This window comes from Nematolebias whitei, chromosome 6 (assembly GCF_014905685.2).
Source record: "Nematolebias whitei isolate Nwh7 chromosome 6, NemWhi1, whole genome shotgun sequence".
NCBI lineage: Eukaryota > Metazoa > Chordata > Actinopteri > Cyprinodontiformes > Rivulidae > Nematolebias > Nematolebias whitei.
The window spans coordinates 34,899,169-34,923,788 of record NC_056503.1 but is presented as its reverse complement, the minus strand read 5'-3'; the positions used below and the strand labels follow the sequence as shown (position 1 = coordinate 34,923,788).

The 24,620-nt window shown below is 39.3% G+C and overlaps 1 protein-coding gene across 1 annotated transcript in view; it reads left to right on the top strand.

The window, feature by feature from the left end:
• plch1 (phospholipase C, eta 1) overlaps positions 1–24,620 on the top strand; it is an 81,972-nt gene that overhangs the window by 7,546 nt on the left and 49,806 nt on the right. Inside the window, exon 2 of the mRNA XM_037677565.1 lies at positions 18,471–18,617. Within this exon, the coding sequence (XP_037533493.1) occupies positions 18,471–18,617 (147 nt within the window). The remainder of the gene's footprint in view (positions 1–18,470; positions 18,618–24,620) is intronic.

The following is a 24,620-nucleotide window of genomic DNA, read 5'->3' as shown; positions in this document are numbered from 1 at the left end:
ACGTTATGTTATAAATCTGCAATTTACAAACCATCACTTTACGCCCCTAAATGCTGTAGACCCTTTGGCTTCAGCTCGTACATTAAGGTGGCTCAGTGCGCTCGGTCTTAGGCACCAAGAGAAGAAAAACAATTGGACGTAAGAATTTGTTCCCTCAGTTTAGGAAACCGCATGAACAGATTAGCTTTTTTAAATCCTGACTGACAGCAGACTGAAGGTGTTTACCTGCCACATGTTGGAAAAGTCTCCAGAGCTTCAACCAGAATATAAAAAGAGGAGAAATTTTCATTTAAAAATGTGCTACTTGTTTATCGTGTTTATTATTTGAGATTACAGAGTCATTAGTCAGTTTGTGTGCCATCCTGCTGGTGGAGCAGGTGAGTTGATTCAGACGTTAGCATGCGCTGTGCTAAGTGCTGTCATAAATGGGCTGCAGTTTTCCTCCCCACGCATTTATCCAGAAGTCATCATCTGTCACAGAGCTGCACGCCCGACTAATTTCATTTCATAAGCTGCAGCATGCCCTCGGAGAAACAGTGAAACAGAAACACCACTGGATGACATCATTCTGAATCAGCACGTCAGATAAGCACAATATGGGATTACAAGAGGGAAAAATTTGGGTTCATTGTCTTCTCTGATGTCCTTTATATGCAGATTTATTTAGGAAATACTGTGCTATAAAAAAAATCCATTCAGAATTTATTTATAATTTTCAGCTTCCACGAAAGGTGTGCAGAAAATGCATACAGTTTATGTGTTTTGGCAAAATAGTTCATTAAGCAGAGAATGGATTTGAACAAAACTCAGGAAGTAATAATTGGACACACATTTACTGCCGATTATCTTCAACAGTCAAAGCTAATCAGCATTGGCAAACACATTGTTGGCAAAAACAACCAGTTTCACAGATATTAATCAAAAGTTTGACAGCTAGGAGTCATTCACAACATGTACTGCATCAGATCTTGCATTTTTAATTGAGATCGCACACGATGTGACTTTCAAGGACGGAGCAATTGAGCTTAAAATGTTGATTTCCATCCATCCATTATCTTTTACCTTTCCTTTTTGGGTCACAGGGGTCACTGGTGTCCATATCCAGCAGTCACTGTGCAAGAGGTGGGGGGGCACCCTGGACAGGTCTCCAGTAAACCTGTCGCGATAAACAATAAATCAATTAATCGCATGATAAATAAAATTTATCAACCTCATTTTCATTTATCGGCTTTATTGTTTCTTTGTGTCTCTCTTTCTACTGAAGACACTGGATGACAAAAAGCTAAACTTCTGTGCTCTTCACTGACTCCTCCCTTTCTCTTTTCTCTTTAAAATCCTTTGTAACTGTCCAAAATTTGGTTTTTGGATCATTAAAAACAGCAAAGCTGAGAAGCTAAGCTACAAGCTGAGCTAACAGGCCGACCTCAGGAAAAAAACCTTGTCTTGTCAAAGCTCCAAAATTCATGGTTAAAACCCATCCCTTCGTGTAAAAAGTAGTTTTTCTCTGCAAAAAGAACCTGAGAACTTGTTTACAGATTTTTTTATTAAAAGCTTTGTGTGACAAATGCTGAAGAGCTCAAACCACACTGAGCATCCACCATTTTGAGAACCGAAAAAAGGAAGGACAGCCCATGTCATGTCAAGGGGCCTCCCTCCCATTTTTCTTAAAGAGACATGCTGCTTGCTCCCTCACTATCCATCCTTCAGTTCAAACAGTCTTATACTGCCATCCGGTGGTTAAAAAAAGGTACTACATGAAAAACAAATTAACCAACATTTCTTCTTAAATTTGACAATAATTACTCATTATTCTCAAATTTCAAACAATATTGTCGTTTATAGCAATACTTTCTGAGACAGTTAATCACCCAGAAAAATTTGTTATCGTGACAGGCTAGTCTCCAGTCCATCACAGGGACACCTAGAGACAAACGAGACAAACAACCATTCACTCTCTCATTCACACCTAGGGACAATTTAGAGTTACCAATCAGTCTAACATGCGTGTTTTTGGTCTGTGGGAGGAAACTGGAGTACCCGGAGAAAATCTACTCATGCACGGAGAGAACATGCAAACTCCACCCAGAGAGCCCCTCGAACCGGGAGTTCAACTAGGGGAACCTGCTGACTGAGAGGCAGCAACACTACCAACAGCGCCACCGTGCCGCCCTGCTAGTTGATCCAAGCATACTCTAAAAAGTTAACAATTAAGCCAATTTTGCACACATTAAGGTAAAAGTTGGTGTAAATGGTAAATGGACTGTACTTATATAGCACCTTTCTATCTGATCAAGATATTCAAGGTTCTTTACACTACAATCTGTGCCTCATTTACCCATTCATACTATACTATATCTCTAGTGTGACAATAGATGATGCAAGGCTGCAGGTATGTGACAATCCTTCAGTTCAGTTTAATTTTACAATATCTGAAACAGTGCTCATTGTTAATTACAGAAACAGCTACTTTGACTGTGGTTTTTTTTATACTTAAAGATTTGCATTTTTCAAAACCACAAACACAGCCTCAAAATTTTCTCCAATTTTTACACTGACTGAATATTTCTCACTTAATTTTGTTACAAAAGAGACAACAACAAAAGCAGGAAGACCTACAAGTTTTAGTGCAGTTGGTAACCCATTATTATTTTTTAGTCAGAATTTTTTGGTTGTCTTGTGTGAATTATGTGGGTGGATGATATTTTTCCAAGACTGTCTTTTTGTGGCTTTGGCTTTGTGATGGACTGGTGACCTGTCCAAGTGGCAGCTTGGTTCATGCTCTGTGATGTGTGGGATAGACCCCCCCAACCTCACACAAGACAAAGTGGATTTACAAAATCAATGTCTTCTCCTTGTATCTTAGACCCAATTACAAAAAAAAAAGAAAATAATTTCTTCTCCTGCATCAGATGCAAATTTGTACTGTGTCTTTACAGCAACTCACAGCCTCGTCACCAACACACAAATTACAAATATCTCGGCACAAAGCTTAGTAAATAAATTGTTGGGTTTTGTTGTCTTGCTACCAAATTCTTTTCTCTTCTTTAGGTTGTGAAATGCAAACGCTCATTCCAAAAGAGCAGAGAGGCTCAAAATGTGGAGTTTGTGTCATTCAAGAGCAAATCCTAGAATTAGTGGTGGGAATATTTAGGCACCTTACAATTCAATTCCATTATGATTCATAGGATGGTGATGTAATAATGAAACAGTTATGGATGCATTTCGATGCTTCCACAGTCACAGGTCAAACATCCGGAGTATAAAATGTTTCAAATCTACTAAAAAAACGAGATTTTGCATTTTTACACTGCAGTATAAAACTGTTTATTCAAACATGATTTTGTAAACTAACTTAACCAAAACAGGAGTGAAACTCCTGCACGGTGGCTCAGTTGGTTGAGCTGTTGCCTCTCAGCGAGAAGGTCGCCAGATCAAATCCTGGGCTGGGGCCTTTCTGGGTGGAGTTTTCATGTTTTTTCCGTGCATGCGTAGGTTTTTTCCATGTACTGTGGTTTCCTCCCACAGACTAAAAACATGCATGTTAGGCTGACTGGTAACTCTAAATTTTCTCTGGATGTGAGTGAGAGAGTGAATGGTTGTTTGTCTCGTTTGTCTCTATGTGTCCCTGTGATGGACTGGAGACTTGTCCAGGGTGCTACTTCTCGCACAGTGACTGTTGGATATGGACACCAGTGACCCCTGTGACCCCAAAAAGGAATAATCGGGTAAAGATGATGGATAGATGGATGGAAGGAGTGAAACTCCTGAGTACAATCAGACTGATATGCTTCCTTCTGTGTTTTTATGCCGTTTTTGATCCTGTTGAGTGAGAATTGTGGTGTTGATATACATATTTTTGATGTAAGACGTTCATTTTGTGTTGCTTCAAATGGCATAAGCCCTGGTTTTCACCCACTGAATGCTAAATGATTCAACATAAAAGTTGCCTGGGTCATAAACGTCAAAGGTGTAAATTTTGATGTTGCTTGCTTGATCCTCTGCAGGTTAACAGTTAACAGCTATGGCTGCTGTTTTGCTTGCTCTGTGAAAATGTGCACACATTGGATGTAGTGTGGCTCTTGTCAAGATAATTTTCCTTTTAAACTTCATAGAACTTGAAATATTTCCAGACGCTGGCTTTCAATTCAGAAGGTGGTGTTTTGAACCATTTTGTTTGTGACTGATAAAAATTGGAAGTAAATTTGCCACTTTAGAGTAGAAAATCTGAAAACTAACTGCTACATGCTCTCATATGAGGAACTGCATTAATCTACATGCATCCATCCATTCATTATCTTCCTCTTGTTCCGAAGTCGGGTCGCGGGGGCAGCAGCTTGAGCAGGGCGGTCTGGACATCTATTTCCACAGCCACCTCTTCCAGCTCTTCAGAGAGGACTCCAAGGTGTTCCCAGGCCAACCAAGAGACATCATCTCTCCAGTGTGTCCTGGGTCTTCCCCGGGGTCTCCTCCCAGTTGGACATGCCCGATGCACCCCTCTAGGGAGGCGCCCAGGGAACATCCTTACCAGATGTCTGAACTACTTCAACTGGCTCCTCTCAACATGGAGGAGTAGCGGTTCTACTCTGAGTCTCTCCCGAATAACTGAACTTCTCATCCTATCTCTAAGGGAGAGTCCAGCTACTCTGCGGAAGAAACTCATTTCAACCGCCTGTATCCGCGATCTCATTCTTTCGGTCACTACCCAGAGCTCATGACCATAGTTGAGGGTAGGAACGTAGACCGACCACTAAACAGAGAGCTTTGCCTTACAGCTCAGCTCTTTCTTCACCACAACGGACCAGTACAGAGTCCGCAATACTGCAGATGCTGCACCAATCTGTCTGTCAGTCTCACACTCCATTCTTCCCTCACTCGTGAACAAAACCCTGAGATACTTGAACTCACCCTCGACCCGAAGAGAGCAATCCCCCCTTTTCCGGTTGAGGACCATGGCCTCAGATTTGGAGGTGCTGAATCTCATCCCAGCCGCTTCACACTCGGCTGTGAAACGCTCCAGTGAGAGCTGAAGATCACGGCACGATTACGCCAACAGGACCACATCATCTGCAAAGAGCAGAGATGGAATCCTGAGGCCACCGAACCGGAAATGAAATTATGGTCAAATCATGGACATAATTTTACAAATGTTTAAATGAGAATTAGGGCTTCATATTGTCAAACCGTCATCATTGAAATAATCTTAACCATTAAAATGATTTATTTATTAAGTCTGAGTCGTTAAAAAATCTGTCCAAACTTGTGCTGTTTTTAACTAATAATGATTGATTGACAGCAGAAGACCAAGAATGCTATCAGTCAAAATCAATTAGACCAGATTAGATGACTTTTGTTTAGTTTTCTTAAAGGTAAAGGAAACGTAAATGAATCCATGACTTTTATACACTTCAATAATTATTCTGTTCCCATTTTAAGAATAATTGTTTTTTGATTCTGTGGGTATATAGATATGAATTTCATATTCAAAGCACTTATAAAGAATGACTCAATGCTAACATGTATAATTTAAAACAGTATGGGACCCAGAATGAAACCCTGAGGAACTTCACGGGTGAGTGGAGCTGAACTCAAAGGCAGTGATCTCTTTGGACTGAGAATCACATATGATTCAAAATACTTTATAACAGTTCTTTTCATACCTATACATCGTTCAAGCTAAAATATGCTATGAACTACAGCATCACAAGCAGCACTCGGGTCTAAAAGCACCAAAACAACAGTTTTTCAAATAAAAGGGCATTTGAAACTTATTCAAGACTAGTTGAGAACTATGCTTAGAACATGACTGAAGCATTTCTTAAATGCAGTTGCTCTTTAGGAAAATTGACAAAATAAATGATAGTATCTGCTTTTAGGGCTAGATTGTTTTAACTTTTTTTTTTCATTCAACCTTTATTTACACAGATAAACCACATTGAGCCTTGAAGACTCATTTACAAGTGAGACTTGTTTAGACAGACAAAAAGTAATGAAAGTGACACATGTATAGGATTTGGAGGCAAAAAATAAATCCTATCAAACTCTCACTCCTTGGCCGAGGAGAGAGAGTCTGAGATTGAAAAAAACACCTCGCACATAAGCACATAGTGATGGAGACATTTCTTTAGGTTAGACCTAAAGCAAAAATGAAATCAAATAAGAATGAAAGTTGTCAAAAGTTGACTTGGAAAGAAAACGTCTCCATAAAGATTAAAGTGCTTTTGTTAATGAACTGAACATTACATGCTAGGATGGACAGATGTGCTTTGTTTGACTTCTCTGTGCAAGTTGACCACATGTCAGCCTTTTAACTCTTACTTCTGGTAGTGCATTATCATCATTATGTCATCGTTCTTATCCCTGTATTCAAATGGATGACCCTAATGATCCCAGCTTCTAAGCTGCACTATCCTCTTCCAGTGCTTTTCATAATCACTGAATAAACTACACAATACCAGAGCTGCTAAATGCTGAAATCCAAATCTGTGCTTTTGAGTAGCTGTGCTGAAACAGCTGCACTGAGAGACCCGCGAGCATCAGACAGAGGTGGATGGGTAAAAGTGAGAGGGGGGGAGCAGAGAACAGATGACCATAAGAAAGGTAGAAATGTGTGTGAGTGTGTGTGTTTCCAGACAGATAAGACAGGCAGATGAAGGCACCGCTTCACATCAGAGCGCCATGCAGAGGAGGAAGAACAGCAGGAGTTTTGGTGCTTCCTCATTGTTTGGCGTGCGGAGATTCTCAGTTTCTGAAGTTTTTAACGAGTGAAGCAAAGAAACTATGTTTTTTCAGACGTTTTAGCTGAAGATGCGTACCTGCCTGTGTTTCACACCCAGGCTGGGCTGAATCATTTATTCGATTTTACCAATTTTTGCCGAAGAAATTGGAGAAATCTTCTTCTTCGATTTTTGGCCCAACCGCTTTATCTAATCAAAAAGTGTGATCCACATTAATGCTGGGCTCTGTGGAAAAGTCCGCTGGGCCGTTGCTCCTGGCGCGCAATATCTACCATATTGGTGGCGTCGTGGCTGTACCACAAAAATGCAGGTTCACACTATCTGGTAAGGAGATTCAGAACGTGTGTGTTTTTATTATTCATGTGCGAGTCTAGACAATACATTTTACAACAAGTCTCACAGATCATAGCTAGTAATGTCCATCTTTTCCACTTTAATTGGCAGATGTTATCATAAACCTCTTGTCTTTATTGTTTTGCCACGGTGCACGCAGTTTTTAAATGCATGTATGCTGACAATCATATTGCATAATGAGCATATTTCGTACTAGTTCTATTTATAGCACCAGCAGAGGAGCAGCTCATGTTTATGTATTGAAACATCCTCAGGATGATCAAAAATCTCACTTCCTTCCACAATAACTTTGAACCTGCCTTAACGAGTCGACGCTCACCACGTGCAAGGAAAATCTGGTATTGATTTCTGTGTGTTTACCCATTCGTTTACCACCCATCGTGTGTAATTATATTCAGTTTGTCCAGTCAACCAAAACTGCACAGCAATCCTGATTAAACTTCTGCACAAGGCAAGACTTCAGGTAACAAGAGGAGCGACGGAGCATTTCCAAATGTCAACTCTCCATTCAGCTGCTTGTTTTTTTTTATTTATTTGATTGCGGCTCTTGTCGTGGTTCGTCACAGTTGGACCGACCGTGTTATTTGGGCTCCGGTGCCTTCTGCCCCATGAATAGTGCATGAAGGATCAGGCAGATGCCGGTGAATATGAATTTTTGTAGTCATGAATAAATTATGATAAATCTATGAACTGCTGTCCATTCTACTCGCCCTCAGACCAAATCTTAGCAGGGATTTCATGTTGAAGCATTAAACTCTTGATATTTTCGCCCCATTTCATTTTCCACTGATAGAAACGAGGCTTAGAGGAGTCTTAACATCTTATTGCAAATTGAAAGTAACAAATGAAAGCTGCTGTCATTGATAATGTCGTACTAGGTGTTCTGTGTTTGCCTCCCCAGGCCTCATTGAAAGGATCTAAGTGAGGAAAGCCCTTTCTTCGTCACCTACCCCACTAAAATGGCTTTGAATTGCCTTTGCCTCTTGTGCCAAGACACAGCTTTGATCTGCTCTGTGCTCTGCGCCGACAGAGATGATGAGTTTTTACACAAGTACGCACACACCAAGCAGATTATATGCACACACAAACTAGGATTTTATTTTCTCTAATATAGGGGAAGTACAGAAATATGGACCGGATTGCTTTACATCTTTTTCTTACCTTATTAAAATCACATTTTACACATTTTGAGTTGGGCAGCCATGCATGACACTCTAAATCCCCCTCTGCAGGACTGCAGGGAGTAACTAAGCAAAGCACACAGAGCGTAGAAAAGGCTATGTTGAATAACTTGTATAAATCTGACAAGTGCGATAAAAGAGACAACTTATTTCTTCTGCACCGTATATTTTTAAACCCAAAAGTTCAACTAAACTGTATTTTATTTCATACATCCAGAATTTTAGGATTAATGGTTGAAAGGAGATACAATTTTAGGGCAAATACCTTTTTTTTTTTTCAGCAGTCACTGGTTTTAAGAGAACTGCTGTTAATCTGTGATCAGGAGCTGACACCCCAGTCTGGGCAGATTGTAACTCTGCTGCACGTCTTGGGCCTTTTAAAGCTTTTTCACAAAAAGGTTCCGTGATGCGGTTACAAAGACGAGCTCCTCTTTAAGGACCATTCATAAATCACCAACTGAGTCGAACACATTCCCTGAAGATGTGAGCTGGATTAGGAACATGTGAAGCTAAAGGAGGCATGGAGTTTAACTAAGAACTGTACGTAAACTTTGTGTTGATCATAAGCCTGTCACGATAACAAATTTTGCTGGGCGATTAATTGTCTCAGAAATTATTGCGATAAACGATAATATTGTTTGAAATTTGACAATAATTACTAATTATTGTTAAATTAAAAAAAAATGTTTAATTTGTTTTGTGTGTAGTACCTTTTTTCAACCACCAGATGTCAGTATAAGACTGTTTAAACCGAAGGATGGATAGTGAGGGAGCAGCAGCGTGTCTCTTTAAGAAAAATGGGAGGGAGGCCCCTTGACGTGACATGGGCTGTCTCTCTTTGGTTCTCAAAATGACATACGCTCGTGAGGTTTGAGCTCTTTAGCATAGCATTTTTCACACAAACCTTTTAATAAAAAATCAGTAAACAAGTTCTCAGGTTCTTTTTGCAGAGAAAAACAATTTTTTACACGAAGGTACGAGTTTTAACCGTGAATTTTGGAGCTTTGACAAGACGGAGGTTTTTTCCCGAGGTCGGCCTGTTAGCTTAGCTTGTAGCTTAGCTTCTCAGCTTAGCTGCTTTTAACGATCCAAAAACATGATTTTGGACGGTTAAAATGGATTTTAAAGAGAAAGGAGAAAGGGAGGAGTCATTGAAGAGCACCAGAGTTGAGTCTTTTGTCTTCCAGTGTCTTCAGTAGAAAGAGAGAGACGAAGAAATTATAAAGCCGATAAATGAAAATGTGGTAGAAAATTTTCATTTATCATGCGATTAATTGATTTATTGATTATCGCGACAGACCTGGTTGAACATCTCCCTATCTAAACGTCTGTCATCACTCCGCTGAGATGCAAAGTCGACTTAACCGTTACACCAAACAAACTCAACTTTGGTGTCAAACTCAAGGCCCGAGGACCAAATCTGGCTCTTGCTAACATCTTGACTGGCCCTCAAGATCCATCCATCCATTTATCCAATCAAAAAGTGTGATCCACATTAATACTGGGCTCTGTGGAAAAGTGCGCTGGGCTCCTGGCACTCAATATCTACCATATTGGTGGTGTCGTGGCTGTACAACATAAATTACCTCTTCACAGAACCCCACTTTAAAAGATCTGGACTATTCCTTGAAGATTCTTATGAAGGGTCACTCATGAAGTTGGGTCAACACAACTTAGGTTCTCATGTTTTCAATCACTCTGAAGAGACTGAAACAACTTGTGTTTATCCGAATCGAAGAAAAGATTTGCCCGTTAAGTTGATAGACAATTTGCTTTAGCAGATAAACTAGTGTTCAGCTACTTTTTTTTCCTGCATTTCCTTTTAGATAGCTGTTTTTCTGTGAGAAACACCAGCTTTCAGTCAGTTTACTTGAGAACGAGCCGTTACTCTCTTGTACGCTGCTTTATTATTTTGGGGCTAACTCAGAGTTTCATTTCTAAGTTTTGAGGAATGTTGTTTGAAGCTCGTCTTATATGAGTCATGGATTTGTACTGGGAGACAAACCACTGAACATCTCTGCGGAAGAGTAGAAACTTCACATGTAAGTGAAGCTGTAGATTTCAAATGTGGTCGCATGGAATAAATAATGCAATATGACCTATTTTCTCCTTTTGAGTAACTTTTCCCCCTCATCTATATCCCTCATCAGTTTCACACCATATTCTGCAGCTCAAAGTTCTTTTAATACAAATTCTATTATATTTTAGTGCTGCGGTACATGCGGTAGGTGGTCAGTGCCTGTAATCTTGAGGCTGTGGGTTGGAGCTCAAGTTGGATCAGGAAGTGTATCCGGCGTAAAACAATTACCACTTCTCTCGTGCGAGCTCCCTCGTTGTGGCCTGCGGAGGGGAGCAGCTGAAAGAACCACAACACATAACAAGAAAAAATCCACCTCATGCTTCCTTAACAGTTCCGACATGTCTATCCATTATCACAGGAACAAAGCAGGTGTCTAGTGTGTTTCAGTAGCAGTGGATCGATTGGGACTCTGTTGGTTGCAGCCCTGTGGACTGGATTAGTTCTGGTACAGATTGTAAACACGGGGTCAGATTGAAATCACAAGAGTTTAAAGATTGTTTCAGCATCTTGGGCTCCAGCTGTTGTCCCTGAAGCATTTTTTAAAAACATTGTGTGGGATTATGTGTCATAATGCTCCAGTGCCATGGGATTGTGTTTACCTTTTTGTTACAGTTTTGTTAAAATTGATGGTATGTGGAAAAAAAAAAAGAAGCATTTACTTAGATGTGATTGAGGTCCTGTGGAAAGACTTCGAACAATTAAAATCTTATCTGTTGTGGATAGAGTTTTAAAAGGCCTCTCTTTGGAAAAATAAAGTTTTAACTCTAACAAACTTGAAAAGCTAATGGCTAGTTTAAGACCAAATTCAACTGTTGACATTCTAACACAGTTTGACTTCCAAAATTACAGAGTTTCACATGAACACTGTTTCATAGACATTTACATTTGTTGCAGTTTTACAGTATTTTGGCAAAAATGTTATTCCAGCTGAAAACACCCCTGGGCTAATGCTACTGCTAGCTGTGTTGCTATTAGCACTTGCAAATAACGCTTGAGTTTTATGTAAACAACGCTGTAAATCAAAACTGACTGCAGTGTAAATGTCTATAAAATAGTGTTTTGCATGAATTGCTGTGAAGAAAGCAATCTACTTTGGTTTTGCTCCCGCTGATCAAACTTAAACTCTATTCAACTAAACTGAGGGCTTTCAAAAATCTATCTACAACAGGTAACATAATAATTACCCATGACTTTTCCACAGAGCCCTACTTCAAAACGTCTGAAATATCTCTTTAATGTTATTTACTGTACTTTTCAGTAGCTTTTAAGTTGTGGCTGGTCAGAGCTGCGTTTTGAATCATTGTACAAGTATGTAAAAGATTAATTTAATAAAATTTATGAACTTTTTGAGGGCTTACCTGTGTGATCTTGTCTGCTGTGTATTTTCTACGATGCTGACAATTGTCATGTCACACTATGATTAATAGATTATAATTTATATTTAATAGTAATTTAATAAAGCTGACAAATCAGCCTTTCTTAATTCACTGTCAGCTGTGAGCGCCAGACAACATTTGTTTGGCTAATGACATGAAAATTGCCACAGACAGTCGAGGTATGAAGCTCCTATATTCCTGAAATGATGATGTAGGAACTCCTGTTGATCTTTAAAAGCTGCAACAATTTGTTTTCCATTGGTTCATCATTCAAATGAAAAAAAAAAACAATGAGTGTCCTGTGAGGATGAGCCTGCATGGACAACAAAGAAGGATTGTTTAAATTTGACGGCACTGTGGAGTTTTTGACCCCTCTTTGAATTATTATTATCAATTTTCTTTTATGGACCTCTTTGCAGTTTTAACAGAATCTTGCAGCTCTCAATAAAGTTTATATATATATATATATATATGATTATTTCATTCTGCTAAAATTAATAACTAATCTGGGTCCAGGAAATACTTCATTTAGGCCTAATCTGGATTGTGCTCCACAAATCTAAACCATTTTATAGGCAATTTAGAGATAAAATAAATAAATGTATAAAATTTGTCAGATGGACATAAATATGACTCAAAATTAATTTATTCTAATGCTCAGGTGGATATCTGAATAGGGAACAGTTTGCTGCTACAATTATTATTATTTTAAAGTTTAAAATCTCTAAGCGTCACTATTATTTTGTTTCAATAGCTTGTTAATATTAATAACACCAGATTATTTCAACAGTAATCCTTTGTATTTAATGTAGATTATAGTTCAGAGCTGTTCTAAAGCTTGACCTCAGTTATCTACTGAGCTTTGTTAAACCCTCATCTTCCAGAGACCCTTTCTATTTTCAGTACTCCAGATTCTCACGTCGTGTTTTGTGCACGACAAATAGTGCGACCATTTCTGCCTTCATGGTTTTTCCTTATTTTGTGGGAGGTGAATGTAGTAATCCTGTGCTTGCGCTCACGTGCCTGCTTGTGTTTAATAATATCCCTGGAGTGAGCATCCATTGCTGAAAGAACTTGTCAAACCTCCAAACAAAATTCATGCCGCTGCTAAAGCCTGTCCTCGGGACATAGAGGCTGCTGACAAGCACTCTTCTGAGTGTGCGCACTGTCAAGTGTGCTTAAACATGTGTTTTAGAGCCGTGAGTGGTTTGACTTTAGCTGTCTTTGAAGATAATCACACTTGTCATCAGAATATTCATTTTACTCTTTGTTTGTGTGCAGCTGTGACCGTGAGCTATATGCTCCCAAATATCCAAGGTTTTCACAACATGCTATATTATCACCCTCTACTGAAAAACATGAAGAAAGTAATTAATGAAATAACTGCAACACTATCATAAACACCTCTCTATATGTGTATGCGATGGTTCTTGTTAGCAAAATATCTATTGAACCAGTGGATGGATTTGCTGAAAACATAGGCTGTATATATTATAGACTGTGCGTCCCCAAGTTTATCTTTTTACAGTTTTACAGGACAAAACGTGTTTTCATGACATAGATTGTGTGAGGTTTTAAAGAACTTCATTTTCAAGGTTTGATCAAAGCCGCTATAATTCCATCAGTGGCACTGGAACAGGGGGGGCCAGGGGGCCATTGCCCCGTTAAGGCCTTGCAAAAAAAGTGAAAAAATCGGATATTTTGTCACAAGTTCTCTACAAAACTGTTAAACGACATAAACAGATAAATATTTATCTGCACCACTGTGAGGAAAAAAAGATCACCTTATTACTGCAGTTTGATATGTATATACTTTATATATATATATATATATATATATATATACATATATATATATATATATATGATTATTTCATTCTGCTAAATATATATATCATTATATATAGCATTATGCCTCTTACATATCATGTCCCCCTAGTACAGTAAATAAATAGTCAGATGACATGATTTAAGCTTTTTTGTATTTTTTACCTGAATGATTGAGCTTACAAACCTTTTTTTTTAATTAATCTTGATTTTTTTTAGACTTTAAATCTTAGCAACAGCTTAAAAAAAAAATCTTGCAGTCCAGACATCAACAATGTGTCTACCTTTATACTGACAGCAAATGTTCACATGGTTTTACCACTCCAGTTAATGAAATGAATTTTCCTTTAACTTCAACTTGAGTAAAAATGTGTTCACATTTCAACAAAGTTAAGTCAGATCCTTTTAATGGTTTCTTTTTATGTTGAAACATTTCGTCCTTCATCCAAAGGACTTCATCAGTCTAAGGAGTCACAACAAAATCAGTCCCATAAGCAGCACACTCACATAGTGGGTCAGCCACTTTGATGGTGATAAGATGGTTTCTGGAGTTCGCCCTCTCCCCGTTGACTCCTGAGACAGCCATAGTCAAAGTGGTTCAAAACATCAAAGTTCATGTTCAATAATCCAGGTAAAATAGCCCATCAAAGTTCAGTCAGGTCCTCTGGACGGTTTCTTTTATTGCTGAAACATTTCGTTCTTCATCCAAAGGACTTCATCAGTCCGAGGAGCCACAACAAACTCAGTCCCGCAAGCAGCACACTCACATATGGGCCAACCAGTTTGATGGTGATAAGATGATTGGCCCACTTAAGGGAATGGTGGCGCAGAGGTTAGAGAACATGGGCCTGTGATTGGAGGATCGCCGGTTCAACTCCCGGTACCAACAACAAGATAGGTGAAGCACCCACACCTGTCTCCACCATCACTTGCCTCACTCTGGGCCCCTGAGCATGGCCCCAACCTGCACCATCTGCTCCCCCGGGGGCCCCAGATGGCAGCTCTCTGCTCCACACAGAGGACTGGTAGCTCGGTGGTCTGTGGTTGTGTCAGGAAGGGCATCCTGTGTAAAAATAATTGTCAAGATTTTGTGCGACTCAGTCGCTGTGGCAACCTCTGAAGAAGAGAGCAGCCTAACGGAGAGAGAAGAAAAAGATGGTTGGTCCACTATGTGAGTGTGCTGCTTGTGGGACTGAGTTTGTTTGTGGCTCCCCAGACTGATGAAGTCCTTTGGTTGAAAAATGAAACATCTCAACAAACAAACAAAAAAAAAAAAGAAACCATCCAGAAGATCGGATTTTTTACCTGAATTATTGCGCATGAACTTTGATGTTCACATTTTAGTTACTATTGTTGCGTAGATATAGCAAATTTTGCTAGCATTCACTTCAGTATTTTAAAGTGTCATTTTATTAGTCTGCTTTACAAAAAGTTAGCATGAAGTTGCCACTAAATTGTTGGATCCAGTGCAATTGAAACTCACTCCATATTTCTTAAATTTTGACATTTCATTTTTTCTTATCTGTGTCTTTAACTAGAATCCACTCATAAAAATGAAATCAGTCATAAAATATTTGATTCTTTCGTTGCAGAAATGTTTCATTATTTCTTACAGTTGCAAAAATCAAACTTAATTAAACACAATCACAAAATTCATTTAGAATATAAAACGCCTGGTCGAAATTTCAATAACCAAAGAAAAGATGCGAACAAGCTGCTTTAGTTTATTTTCAGTTTCTCTAGTTTAATTAATTTTTAATATTCAGGCCGTGTGGATAATTTTAAAGCTGTGTGTTCATCTCGGAGGCTGTTTTGTTTGAGAGAGTCTCTTCTTTGACCCGCAGGACCTGCCTCCAGCACTTGTGTTGAGAAGCAACAGACTAAGTCACAACAGAAGTCGTCTCAGGGCACTGAACAGAAACATTCATATATAAAAATAATAATTTAACACTATTTATCTAAGGAGCAGACTACTTTGAGTTTAACTCCATCACAGACTCTCATCATGAGCAAGCATGAAGGTGACAGTGGACAGGAAAAACTGCCTCATGAGGAAGAAACATTTAGCAGAACCAGACTCAGGACAAGCGACCATCTGCTTCAACCAGCTGGGTTTGAGAGGAACAGGAAGGAGGAACAGATACACAATGGCAGGTCGAAAATCACGTTAAGATAGAAATAGTCTCAAATTAAAACTGTTCAATTGTAACAATTCATTTAAGGAAATGAGGTCAATTTGTCCTCTAGTAGTCTAGGCCTATAGCAGCATAACAATCAACCCTAACTATAGGATTTATCAAAAAGGAAAGTCTTAAGCCCAGTCTTAAAACTGGACAACGTGTCAGTCTCACGGACAGAAACTGGAAATTGGTTCCATAAAAGAGGAGCCTGATAACTGAAAGATCTTCCTCCCATTCTGCTTTTTGAAACTCTAGGAACCACGAGTAAACCTGTAGTCTGAGAGTGAAATGCTCTGTTGGGAAAATATGAAACAATAAGGTCTGCTATACAAGATGGAGCTAGGTTGTTGAGAGCTTTGTAGGTTATACTCTAAACACCAATAAGGTAAAACAATACGGCATAACAGCAGCTCGAACATTAGTCTGTGGTGAGTAGATGGATGTGAATGAATACGAATGAATACAGCAGCATGAGGTAATCATCAGCATGAGATCAGCAGTATGGATAATCAGCAGCATGAGATCAGCAACATGGATAGTCAGCAGCATAGATAAGTCACATATCACTAACTAAAGTGGCATTACAGTGATTTTTTTTTCTTACAGTGATTATCCTGGTTAGTGATTCATGAGTCTAACAACTTCAGGGTTGAAGCTGTTCCTCAGTCTAGTGGTTCTACACTTAATGCTCCTCAACCATCTGCCTGAGGGGAGAGGGGCAAAAGTGTGTGTGTGCTGGGTGAGTGGGGTCCGTCATGATGCAGGTGGCCCTCTTCCTGCATCTGGAGGTGTAGATGTCTGTGATGGTGGGGAGACAGACTCCAACAGTCTTCTGTGCAGCCTTGAGAAGGGATGAAGATGCTCGCAACAACTCTGTTACTGTTTTGAGAGAAAACGTGTCACATATATTTTCTGACCATATTCAAAAGTCATGACAAAATCTGATCACACATCTATGTGACAAAACTGAGAGTTTCCCAAGTGTTTTGAGAGTTTTCTTCAACTACTTTGCCTGTTGTAGCTGTTTTGTCAACCTTTATAAGAAATGGAGCTTATTGCTGACTGGACTGATGAGCTTTAATTGAGGTCTAGTTAGAGAAGGACCAAAATAAATTGCTGCCATCTTAAATGTTAAATATCAAAATTTTATTTGAACACTGTTTGATACATTTCTTTATCACTGACAATTTTGCTTTACACAAAACTAGTCGAAAAATGAGTATATTCCAGCTGTAATGACCTCAGCCTGCATGAAAGACATAAACGTACCTGCTACTGCATATTGTTCTGTGTTGCCAAAATGCAATTACCATGTAAAACACCCTGTAATTCACAATTGCAGATAAGCTTAACACATATTAAAAATCATTTCCATGAGCCTTCATGATATATTCACAATTCGAGTTGTTTCAGGATGGCTTCTACAGTCCAATTTCTATAATCTGAGGTCATTAAAAGATCTATCTACAACAGGTAATATATTAATTGTTCATAACATTTGCATGGGACCCCACTTTAAAACATCTGAACTGTTTCTTTAGAAACTGGGTAAACAGTAAGACAGCAAAGGAAGTTGGGCTTTTTTGCACGTGCCAAGAGGGAAAAACAAGTTTGGACTACATGTGTGCACTGACGCGTGATCCGGACAGTGCACAGCCAAATCCACGCCTTGCTTCTTGCATCCAGACACACGTGTATATATGTGCATACACAATCTTCACTAATGAGGACAGAAATCTCTGTCTTTTTGTTGTCATTTCTCTTTGTACCTCTGCCAGTCGCTGTCACATAAAGTAAGAAGTCTGAAGTTTTATGCCTTTTATGTGTTGTTGGGTAGCGCTTAACAGTCAGGCAACGAAAACACAAACTCACCTCATAGATGTTTCAGTCCTAATGCCAATTTTTAAAAAATATTATTTTGCTTATTTCAGGAGTTTCTGTTTAAATCTTTATCTTAGAGAGTCAACAGTTTTTTTTTTCAGTGCATGCTACACATGCAAAATGCATCAGTGAGCCACCATCTGCCTGCACTGAGTGGGAAAATGGGAAGCACGAACATCTGCATGCCACAATAAAGCTGATGGGCAGAGACATTTAGAAATGCCACACTACTGTATTTAAAAAGTAGACAGAGGGATTATGCTACCCAGTAAATCCAATCCCTGTTAAGGCAACAAAAACATCAAAATATCCATTATCTTTATCGTTTCCACTGAGTCGCAGTGAAGATTGCCTCTCACTAATGTCTGTGGATTTTGAGTTCATTTTAAATTAGTTGTTTCAGTTTAGTGTCGCCCAAAGCAAAATGGTGGCGTTTGGGGACAGTTACCTTTAAAAGCATGGAGCCCCATTGTGTCATCCACCTGCCTCAGCGTGATGGATTAAAAAAAAAAATTCTGAACAGCTTTCAAACCTAAGAAACTTGGAACAGAGGCACACACATTAGATGAGTATCTCCCTTTGAGACATTTCCATTTCTCCCTCCTCTGAGTTTTTCTCAGCAGCAGGTCAGTGGGCAACAGAAAAGCAGCCTTGTTCGTTCCCACAGTGGCATCTCTGTTGCGGTTTGGACTCTGACTCACATCAGCTGCTGCTTGCTTCACTAAGTGTGGGACCCTGTGACGCTTAACCTCCCTTCTTCCTGAGAAAGCACAATTAAAGCCGGACACCTGCCTCTCTGGTGTCTGAGATTAGTGCTCTTGGTAAAACTGTTTTTGTGCATGTGTTGTGATTCATAGTGGAGCGATGCATGTGCGTGATGCAGTCCGGGACGCAGATGGTGAAGCTGAAGGCGGGATCCAAAGGACTGGTGAGGCTCTTCTACCTGGACGAGCATCGCTCCTGCATCCGCTGGAAGCCTTCGCGCAAGAGTGAGAAAGCCAAGAGTGAGTAGGAGCACTCCACCTTCATGGCAGTGGGTGATTGTGTGTCTCTCTATGTGTGTGTCTGTTAGCAAAATATCTCAAGAACCACAGGTCAGATTTTAATGAAATTCTCAGCAAGTAATCAGTGGATCAAAATGATTCAAGATGGCCTCCACAGCCAATCAGCATTAGTGAAGACAAAAATTCAGTCAGTTTTACAGATATTGAGCTAAAACTTGGTGAAGTTGAGAGTCATCCCCAATAATGGTGCATCCAGAAATGTTTTAAGGGGTGGGCCACTGAAAATCTTGGGGTGGCAACGAAACCAAATGCCAGAACAGAATTGTTGACGTATATACTGTAGGTTATTGAAAATACCGGGAATCCCCTTCCAAAGTGCACATTTTAGTTCTCACTACTCATTTTATTGAAGTTTGGCCTCTCCTACATTTAAATTTCTAAAACATATAATGCATATAACCCAAGACTGTGCATCCTGATGTTGAGGACATTGAGGTCATCAGATCTTAAGTTTTATTTTTAATTTAACCCATTTTTATATTATTGATTTCATCCATCTTTACCCGCTGCTTACTTTCTGGGTCATGGGGGTCACTGGTACCAATATCCAGCAGTCACTGTGCGAGAGGCAGGGGACACCCTGGACAGGTCGCATGTCCATCACAGGGCCATATGTGGCACTTTACCACAGTCTCAACTCTCATTGGTTCCACACCAGTTAAGGGCCTGCCTACTGCTGGTACCCAACCCCACTCAGGCCAGTTTATGGGACCACCTTGTTCGTGGTTCCAAGTGAACTGCTCCGATTTGACAATTTTGACGTAAGCAGACAGCAGCTGTTGATTGGATAATGGAGCTACATCACTGGATGACCCGCCCAGTTAAACTGCAAACTATCCGCCATATCCCCTCTGATCATATTGACGAACAGTGCCATTTACAGAGAGACATTGGAGATGACTTAGAAGCAGTGAGTGCTGGATTAAGATAAAGAAACGGAAGTCCGATTATGTCAATATTTTAGGGGTGGCCATTGCCCCTTGGCCCCTCCTTGGTGGTGCCCCTGTTTCTAATATACAGTATGTCTTGAGCACTAACATATTACAGGATAATTTTTTTAAAACCTTTCCTTTAAGGAAACCTAGTTTAGATGCATGCTCAATAATCCAGATAAATCTAACAAGGTTGTCACGGAGGCCTCCACCCCTGTTTAAGGAAGAGCAGGTTTTCTTCACAAAGATGGCCTCCGTCACTCCTCTCTAACTAATGTTCCTCTCAAGGATGTGAACATCTTCATCCCTGAAAGAGTGACCGCTTGCCTGCAGATGAATGTAGACCACAGAGTCCTGACCTGATTATGTTGCTCTTCTGTGCTGGGCCATTCTTTTAGCCTTTGGCTGCTTTGTTTCCCTGATGTATAAGCCTCCTGGCGCTGAACAGCATACACTATGTTACTCTGTGCCAGGGGACAGGATATTTGGGATGAACCACTTTTTGCTGTAATGTATTTTAAGTTTTGAACGCTGCTGGGACAACCATCGTTAAACAGGGGCGGAGGCCTCCATGTTCAGTTGTCCCCCTCTTACAATGCTGTTAATGCGAGTGTCACTCAGCCCTCTGCGAATCTCAAGCAGCCATGCAGGGATTAATGTTGTTAGGCTAAAAACTGTGCAGGTGCAGCAGCACATACTCTTAACATTCATTCAGTTGCTGGTTAAAACACAGTTTTTCTTGAGCTTGCCAGAACAATATTTTAAGCAAACATCCTCACAGCTCAGGGGGAAAATGTCCAAACCTGTTATTTAATTAGATTAAGCCACTGTGCTTTGAGTTGAGCCAGACTTAAAGTGATTTTGTCGTGTCCTTGATAATTACATCATGTCAGACCAATAAGCATTTCTTGACAGCGTGTTTATGAACCTAATGGGCCTCAGCTCACCCACTCATACAAATGTCACATCCTGAATGGCACTGAGATGTCATGAATTCTCAACTTTAGTCCTAATTTTCAAATTAAAAATTGAATTCACCAAAATACTAAAAACAAAGTTTTCACTCCCCAAAAAATATGAATGAAACAAAAAATAAAGAAATATATAAAAATAAAATGTTTCTTAGTTTATCAAAGTCCAATATCTCTGATAAATCTGCAGAGGCAAGCCACTGCTCAATAGGATGCTCAGCGAGGGGGAGATTAACAAAAAGGTAGTTACTTAAAAATATAAATTTTAGACTGAGAGCTACAACCCAAACAGTTTATATTACTTTTAATATGTTAGCTTAGGCTAGCTTGGAGAGATGGAAACAACAGCATCTGAGCCCATGAACACATGAACTGTCAGTTTGTATGTGTTTTATTGTGCACCTTGGATGTAAAAATACATTTATTAGGAGTACAGTTAGACTATATATATTATTAGACTTGTATGACCTGTGTTCTGTTTCCATCTCACATGTTTCCTGCCTCCTTAGTGTTACACAAGTAGAGAACTGAAAATACCATCTATCATCTGATTGTCCATGTTGTGAGCTGGACAATATGAAAAGTAAATGAGAAACTGACTTATTTGTTGGTGCATGGCTGCATCTGGGCCTAAGAAAGGTCCCTATCAAAAATTGGATTGCCACATAAATATTTAAGATTTCTGCCATCATAGATATGTACAACGGTCCAACCCAATCATTTTAGAAATGATTGGGATGGTGGGTGGGGTGGCCGAAGATTAATTTATAGTGGCCAAGGCCACCGATGGCCACCCCCTGCCTCTGCCTTTGCACCAAATTGTAAATAAAATTTCTCACTCCACTTGCCAGTATCCATCACTCTGTGCTGTCCTGAATTTAAAAAAATTAAATCGATCCTCCCTACCACCTGGAATTACTTGCACCAAAAACATTAAGGTTCACCACTATTCCCAGTTCCAATCCAGAAAAACACTCATCTCAAAAACTACCAACATGCATTATTCAACTCCCTCAATGACGGGGGACGTCGGCGTACTGCTTGTTCTTTTTGCTGTAATAACACGTTCTTTCCACCTGACACTAATGACAGTTCAGTCCTCCCCACTGAAGAAAGTGGCACCTGCGAATGTATTTTGAGTAGAAGAAGTGTCAAAAGCTTCAATTTGCACGAACAAGCACAACAAACAAAAAGAAACATGCTTAAACCAAATAACGTTGCTCACCACCAAATGATGTGCATCATCTCTGCTTGGAGTTTTAGTTTCATTGATTCAAATGACACAAATAAAGCCTGACTATGCTGAACTTCCACTGTTTGGATTTAATTAAAGGGAGAGAAAGCTCAAAACTTTGCTGAATATAACAAAAACTGCTCAGAATTTAATATATATATATATATAATCTTACATAATACTTTTATTTTTAGAATTTATTGTTTCTTTATGGTGCTTTACATCTGAGCGCATCCTTTAAAAGCCTTCACATCTGTTAGAAGTTTTATTTTTATCTTCGCCACTCTGCTCAGGCTTTAAAGAAATTATCATTAAACATTTCACGCTCCTGTCAAAGCGTCGCTGCTACTTCTTCATTGTACTGATTTCACACATCGATCCAAAGGAGCCTGCAGCGTGTGTGTAAACGACAATAAATGTGTGCGTGTGCAGGTAAACCGTCAACCTCAGATAAGCCTCTTAGATCGTCTGTTGACACAACGAGGAACAGACAGAAAAACTGCCCTTTTGAACAGAAATAAGCTGCGCATACAGGATGAAAACAGAGCTGCCACGTCGTCGTTTTTTCAGTAACTGCGCTACTTCAGACTTGAAATTATGTAACAGGATGTGGTAAGTTAGTCTAATGAGAAAATGCTAATGTATAATTTCCAAAAGGATTATGACAAAATATATTTTGTTTAGCGGTGAGCATGCAATGGGTTTAATTCTTCCATCAGTCATAGTGGCACTCGTTGAAACAAAAGGTTTATTGTTGCAACGAGACATTATGAGGCTTCCAAGTGTTGCAGGGATAATGCAATTTGAAGTTTCCCACTGATGAAAGCAGCGAGGTGAAGAAGCATGCGGAGCATATGTGTCAAACTCGGAGCAGGACAAAGTTTACTGCGGGCTGTTCTTGAACAAACACCCAGAATCTAAGATGGTTGAGTTCAAGCTCCAATCTCATTAGGCCGCGAACGCCCCTGAAACCCATGGGAGTTGCTCTCGCCGTGTTACGTAAGACACACGAAAGCAGCGAAAGCAGGGAACGTGTCATTACTTTCATGGTTATTATCCAGTGTTCTCTTTTTGTCATTTATGTTTCTACTCGTTTCAGAAAATGCTGAACGCAGCTTGAAAGTTGAAGCTGGATATTATTAGTGTTGTGGAAGTTAAGTAAAAGTTTTAGGAGCTCCTTGACATAAATGTCCTTTTCACTGAGCTGCTTCTCTGCATGACGTTCTGCGGCAGCATGTCAGTGATCACTGACACCAGAGACAGTTCTGTGCAAAAGTTTAAAGTCAACCCCCTCATTGTTTTACATATATTACATCCAGTGAGCCTGACTATCTTTAATGCGTTCTAGATAGGCCTGTCACGATAACAAATTTTGCTGGGCGATTAATTGTCTCAGAAATTATTGCGATAAACAATAATATTGTTTGAAATTTGCCAATAATTAGTAATTATTGTCAAATTTAAGAAGAAATGTTGGTTAATTTTTGTGTGTATTACCTTTTTTGACCCCTGGATGGCAGTATAAGACTGTTTGAAGCGAAGAATGGATAGTGAGGGAGCAAAAAGCATGTTTCTTTAAGAAAAATGGAAGGGAGGCCCCTTGACGTGACATGGGCTGTCTCTCCTTCCTTCCTTTGGGTTCTCAAAATGGCGGACGCTCGTATGGTTTGAGTTCTTTCGCATAGCATTTTTCACACAAAGGTAAAAAATCAGTAAACAACTTCTCAGCTTCGTTTTGCAGTGAACAACAACTTTTTACATGAAAGCACAGGTTTCAACTGTGAATGTTGAGTTTTTTTTTCCCCTAATTCGTCCTGTTAGCTTAGCTCGTAGCTTAGCTTCTCAGCTTAGCTGCTTTTAACGATCCTAAAACGCGATTTTGGATCATTAAAACAGATTTTAAAGAGAAAAGAGAAAGGGAGGGGTCAGTGAAGAGCCTTTTGTCATCCAGTGTCTTCAGTAGAAAGAGAGACACTAAGAAACGTTAAAGCCGATAAATGAAAATGAGGTCAATAATTTTCATTTAACATGCGATTAATTGATTAATTGATTTATTGTTTATTGCGACAGGCCTAGTTCTAGATCAACAATTCTTGAGCGTTTTAAAATTTTCTTTAAATTTATAATTTAGCTGCTTTTCAGCATTTTTCTGTTTATTACATGATGATTTTCAGAGAAGGGCTGTTTTTCTCCCCCTTTGTTAAGCCACTTAATTCTGAGCTATGATTCATTTAGGCATTTAAAGGCTCTTTAACTCAAGTAATGAACCAGGGCTGACTTACAGCGTACAGTTTAACAAAACAAAGCAAGCTTACAAACAATTTTAATCAATTTTTAGGGACTTTGCTACCAGCAGACTGTCACATCTATATTATTTGTTTACATTTGGTTAGCTGAATCTATTAAAAATATACGCAACACAGTAGATATCATAGTTTGACAGACAAAATAGTATTTTAGGATCAACATAGTGATTCTCAAAGAGCTATAGTATAACTTGACACATATTTCATCAGTTGAAGGATGATGCATCTCCGGGGCCTTGCTAGATTTTATTTGCTGTTTCTGATCATCTGTCATTGATTCAGTCCTAGAACTTCAGTTTTTGTATTGTGATTGCAGCGACTTTTGTAGATTTGTTGTATGGATCACTGCCGGCCATAATAATACTTAAAAGCTGAAGTTTTTGTAGTAGACATTTTGTTAGTTATAGGACAAATGTATGAGGCAAAAAGCACCCTCACATGTTAAACATCACTCATATTTGATCAGTGACAATATTTTCCTCTATTTTTATATATCAAAT